Source organism: Lipophrys pholis (assembly GCF_963383615.2).
Source record: "Lipophrys pholis genome assembly, chromosome: 4".
Taxonomy (NCBI): domain Eukaryota; kingdom Metazoa; phylum Chordata; class Actinopteri; order Blenniiformes; family Blenniidae; genus Lipophrys; species Lipophrys pholis.
The window spans coordinates 8,062,249-8,068,248 of NC_137637.1; the positions used below are offsets into that span (position 1 = coordinate 8,062,249).

At 40.6% G+C, this 6,000-nt stretch overlaps 1 protein-coding gene across 1 annotated transcript in view; it reads left to right on the forward strand.

The window, feature by feature from the left end:
* Positions 1 to 4,906, forward strand: part of cdk18 (cyclin dependent kinase 18) — a 133,111-nt gene extending 128,205 nt beyond the window's left edge. The window contains exons 15-16 of the mRNA XM_080462386.1: positions 3,012 to 3,089; positions 3,599 to 4,906. Of these exons, the coding sequence (XP_080318512.1) occupies positions 3,012 to 3,089; positions 3,599 to 3,633 (113 nt within the window). The 3' untranslated portion in view covers positions 3,634 to 4,906. The remainder of the gene's footprint in view (positions 1 to 3,011; positions 3,090 to 3,598) is intronic.
* Positions 4,907 to 6,000: the final 1,094 nt, after the last annotated feature.

Below are 6,000 nucleotides of genomic sequence, written 5' to 3' on the forward strand. Positions count from 1 at the left end.
TACCTCTCACCAGCGGAACACAACTACATTCACAACCAGGAGCTGTTGGCATTTAAACTAGCCCTGGAGGAGTGGATGCACTGGTTGGAGGGAGCTGAGCACTCATTCAGTGTTTGGAAAGATCACAAGAACCTCCAAAAGATCCACTCTGCCCAGACGTTAAACAGGAGCCTGGCCCGTTGGACTCTGTTTTTTGGCCGGTTCCGGTTCACTCTGACCTATCCCCCTAGGTCTCGGATTACAAAAGCTACGCACTGTGTTGCTCTCACCATGCTCCCCACAGACGGCGGATCTGTTGGTGTCTGAGGTTTTTCTGCATGTCATCCCCACGGACATAGTATCGGATCATGGCCCTCAGTTCACGTCAGAGGTATGGAAGGCTTTTTGCTCTGCCCTAGCACCCAAGGTGAGCCTGTCTTCTGGTTTCCACCCACAGTCCAATGGCCTGACAGAGCAACTCAACCAAGAGATGGAGACCCGTCTCAGATGCGCCACTGCAGAGAACCCTGCTGCTTGGAGCAGCCATCTTCATTGTGTTGAGTATGCACACAAGTCACTCGTTGACTCCACCTCTGGCTTGTCCCCCTTTTAGTGCTCCCTGGGATACCAACCCCCTCTGTTCCTGTCCCATGAATGGGAATTGCCCTCTGTTCAGATCTTTATAAGAAAAGTCGAGAGGATTTGGAAGTAGGCCCGGTCAGCGTTACTACGAGCATTGCACTGGATGGAACAACAGGTCAACTGAGAACGTTCACCTGCTCCGGATTACACCCTTGGACAAAAGGTGTGGCTGACAGCCAAGGACCTTCCACTTAGGAAGCTCGCACCAGGCTTCTGCAGAAGCTAGAAGCAGGCGGAGCGGGGCCATAGACCTATAAAACTAGAGTTGTATATAGTGGTTTATGTGCAGAAGTCTACTTCTAAATTTCTATGTGGTCTGTCTTCTTCTGCGTTTTTGTTGTGTTTGGTGAGTCACAGCGCCCCTAAAGGCAATTGGGAATTGGGTTCTTCTGATTGGTTTTACTGAATACTGTTTATGTTGTAGTTTTTTTTTTATAGTTTAAATGTTAGTCAAACTGATTCACTGGGTTTAATTTAAAAAATGTTTTTATTTGCCACAAAATCCAGGTGTAGTTGTTTAAGTTAACATAAAAAGAGATACAAGACTGCAGAGTGTAATTGGTTTTTTTGTTGTTGTTATGACTGAATAAAGTTTAAATAAGTTCTTAAGTCATTCTGAGAAGAATTTTTATTCAATAAGTGAGTTTTACAATAATTTCTAGGTAAACAAAGCTTCTGCCAATAGTGCTTTTAGCTTCAGACATCTTAGTTGCTCCAAAAATACACTATTGAGTATATTTGCAATAGCAATGTGAGTATCGGATCGGGAAAGTATCGGTATCGGCCGATACTCATTTCTGAAAAATCGGATCGGTATCGGGGGCAAAAAAGTGTGATCGGGACATCCCTATTATTAATTAATAAATCACAAGTGTATTCAATTAATAATCCTAACTGCCTTTATTTCCTTTTCAATGGTTTAGCGCATTCAAGTAATTCAGTGTATTAACTAGTAAATCACAACTTTACTTAATTAATTCCAACTTCTTCATGATTACTTCTCTGATTGTTGATAAATAAATAACCAATTTTGTTTAATTAACAATCTTGTCTAAATTACGTGTAGATCACTTTTGGTGATTCATCCCACTGAAGTAATTTAACCTCCCTTCCATTATTGATTTATAAATCCCCGATTTGTTTCATTAATAACTTGAATCGTAAATTACTTCCCGTAATTTATTCATCACATGTAATTAAGTACTGTTTATCATTGATTGGTAAATAGCCATTTGTGACACCTCGCAGTTTGAGTTATTCCCAGGTTGCTTCAGCGAGTTGCCTCCTGTGGGTTCACAGACGCTTCAGTAATTTACGCCAGTGACCCACAGTTGTCAATCAAGGAGTTACCAGTCACTCCTATTGACAGGTCGTATCACTTGTGGACCCCTTTAGCGAACTGACACCTGTGGAGGTGCCTCTCGTCAGGTAACCCTTTATAACTCACAGCTGTCGTTTGATAACTGACTATTTACTTCAATTAACACTTGTAGCCCTGCACAACTTACACTTGGTAAATTGCCTTAGGAATCTATTATTCCAGTAATCCATTACTTTGGTGGTGATCAGTAGTTATCAATGATTAAATGATAATTTACCCCCGTTTGATAATTTGTTTATATGTAAATGACCTCTGGTGGTTCAGAACCTTCCGGTAGCCTATCACTATAACTGCATATTCTGATCAAACGCTGACCCCAACAGTATGATCTTAATTACCCATCTCACCAAAGTTGCCTTAACTGCCATTGGTTCCTGCCTTCACCTCAGGTGTCAGTGATTTTCTGTCTTCTAACCCCAACCAGAGGAGCAGAGAGTCTCACCAGTCTGCTTCTGGAGGTTTCTTCCCTACACCAGAGAGTTTCTCTTCACTGTCTCTGATGCTTCTCATGTGGGTTAATGGGATTTTCTTTGGGGAAGTGCCATGAAATGTTGGAATTCTTGCAGTCTAAAACAAAACTGAACTGAACTGTACTGGTTGAATTAAACTGATTGAACTGGTTGAATAGAACTGGTTGATGTGATGGTTGGGTGTGTTCACAAAGAGCTGAATTTGGACACTCATGCATCACAAATAGGCTTGTAACACATCTTGTGTGACTGATTCATGCCCAACATTCACAGAACGTCTTCATCTTCTAATTTCACCAATTTAAACAACATCTTTTCTATGTGACTTCTTTTCTCGAGTCACTATATAAAATGTTTTTTAGCATTGCACACAATGACCAGCCATGGTGTTGGGCTCAGTTTCATCCAAGGAGTTTGTGCGGTCACAGTACAATTGGGGGAGAACACAATCATTGAATTGTCAAAACATGCTGCTATACGAGTACAAAGACTGACTGTGGGCTTTCACATTATCATCCTATTCTTCTTCTTTTTTTTAGCTGCATCAATGTTTTCCCTTCGAGAGATTCAGCTCCAGAAGGACCCAGGTCACCGCAGCTCAGTGTTCCAACCTTTAAGTAAGAAGACCATCTCATTACAAGTCACTTAGAACTATGGATGCAATGATACTGGTACCAGTAGTAGGTATTGGGTTGAAATTTGCTTCTAGCTGTTGAATCTTCATCACAGAGCATTTGGTACTTTGTTATAGTTTCTTTTATACCATCTGTAATAATTGTAGAGCTTTGAACAGCTTCTATGGAAACTGAGGAGATTTTAATGATCTAAAAACAGAACTGAAGTATCAGCTCTGTTTTTGTCTTGACCAAAACCTGTGAAATGTTGAAATGTCAGATTGACATTCAGCTAATTAGTAAGAGCAGCCAGCAGGCTTGGTTTGTTTATTTTGACACATAAAATTACCACAGACGTAACTCAGATGATTTGAGAGGAAAGTGGAAATCAATAAAACTGTGACCTCATTCCTTCTACACAGTACCAATACACACTTATTTCTTTACGTTCACTCAAGGGCCATATACTGACATCTCACAAGTACTTGCTTTGTTTCAAACTTTGATTTCAGGTCGAGGAAAGAACCGCAGACAGAGCATCTTCTAGCGAACATAAAGAAGAAGAAGACTGGGTGGAATGGAGGAGCTGCCTTTTCAGACCACATCACCAGCCTCAGCTGAAATACACATAAACAGTATACACACTTACGTTTGCACACCAGAGATTCATCTTCTGTACACATATACTCTCTTGTCAGCCCCTAAAGGAAAAAACAGATCTGAGGGTGCATTCACATTTGCCTGCTTGATTCCGACCAGAGTTCACTTCAAGGACTTTCTGGGAAAGTCTGCTTTGTTTGGGGATCTGTGAACACTGCCTTGAACTTTGATCCTATCTAACAACTCTGGTCCCCTTTAAAACGTCGGTCTCGGTTCTCATAGCTGCAGACTTTCCAGTGGGCGGAGTGAGAGGATGTAACGTAGAGCGCATTGCATTTTGGGCATAAAACAAACAGCTGTTGGGTAGTGAGGAAGACGCTCATTTGTCTCTGGTCTGAAGACTTTGTGTTGTTTGTGACTACCCATTAGCCACGAGCTAACAAGCCTAGCCACCAGCAGGACTTCTGCTTTCGTTCTGGACCAATGAATGAGCCATGTTTCTTCTTTACTTCCACTCTAGTCAAAGTTTGTTTAGGGCGACAGCGTCCCCAAACCAACAGCTGTTGTAATTGCATGCCTTTTTACATGCGGCTTGATCACAAAATGAAGTGTGAACACAAGCTGAATCAAATGAAGGTGTGAAAATTCTTACTCATCCATATGTAAAAGGCCCCTGATTTTTACATATTGCACACATTCTGCTGGAACAAGCTCAAAGAAGTTGAAGTATTTCAGGTGGTTGTTTTGGTGATGAATCAAGCCTGAACAAGGGAGTTTGTTCCCAGAATTCACTGTTTTTGGTGTCAGTCTTAGGCTTGTGATGCTCCTGAAGTTTTAAATAGATTCCAGATGATAAACTACTGAGGGAAGTAGGTTCATGCCTCAGACACCAGCTATAAGTAAAGTGAATGTTTTACTTGTAATCTTCAGGTATCTAAAAAAAAGAAAAGATTTCAGCAACGTCCTCCAAAAATAACTTTTTTTTAAAAATCATTTTTAAATCATTGTGGAAAAATAGTAACGTTCGCAAAAGACCCGGGTAGCTATTTAACTACTTCTAAACATCAGTGACTGAGCTTCTGTTTACAAAGAATTGATAAAAAAAATGTGGTAAAGAACAGTTCATTGAGAAGCTGCGAAATCCAAAAATGAAACAGGAGCAGCTCAGACACTTGTGTAACTGATGCTGGATGCTATGCTAGCTCAGACCACATTTACACAAAAAAATTTCAAGTGAAAACTCAGCATTTTCGTATATTTGTTTCAGAAAGGTTTCATGGTCACACAACATCTTTTTAAAAACAATGTCTGTTTACACATTGTTGTTATTGTCCGTCTACTGAGCATGTGCAGAAGAACTATTTACCCCGGTCGTGATGCGTATGACCAGTAGCAGTGTTTCAGAAAAGTGAAGATAGGGGTTGGAGCATTTTCAAATAGTTGCATTTTCCCTTGTTTCCATGGTGACAGAGTTGAAGCATTTTCAAAAACTTGCATTTTCAGCGTCTCTGAGCAACGCTGTCATGTAAACGGACGCCAAAATCACAATGAAAGTTTTGCATTTAAAGCTAAAAGGGAGCCAAAGCGTAAATAAAGTGAATCTTCCAAATACTTAAAAAAAAATGTATTCAAAATCCTGGCAATTCGCATATTTATGCTAGGAATTGGTCAAACCTTTATTGGAGTGTTCAAACATAATGCCGTGCTGTGACCATTTACAAACACTGTAAACACAATCTGGATAATTATCCCTCATTCTATATGAGCTGGCATCTTTAAAACAATGCCGCACTTTATTAATTGGTTTATTGGAATACACATTATGAAAACTCCAAGTGTGTTGTGACACAGAGGGTCTAAAAGCATTGCAGTAGCATCACTCAGTTCACTGACATTACCTCTACTCACACTTCCAAACACATGGTGAGCCTTCCTTCATCTCTTCCTTCATTGTAAATATGAGCCTGGGAGGTCAAACGGACTCCTGTGGAAGGACATGCCTTGCTGTTTGTTCCATACAGTGTTAACAGCTGACTTTCACACAAGTTTAGTAAAGTTGCCTTAGTAAACCGTGCATGTTACTTTGGCTTGTGAAGACTATATTTGATCTAGTGAAGCCAGTGTTACGAGGCATTGCTTAGTGTCTGTAAATAACTCCCAATGAGTGTGTGTACTTCTTAGTCTCCTATTTGCACAAACCAGAAGTGTCCTCCGAAGCCTGCTCCCTTCCTTTTTGTCTTTCCTCAAGTGGTTCCCGTGTTTGATCTACGTCCTACGCAATCCCCATATTCTGCAACTATTGAACTAGTAAAGT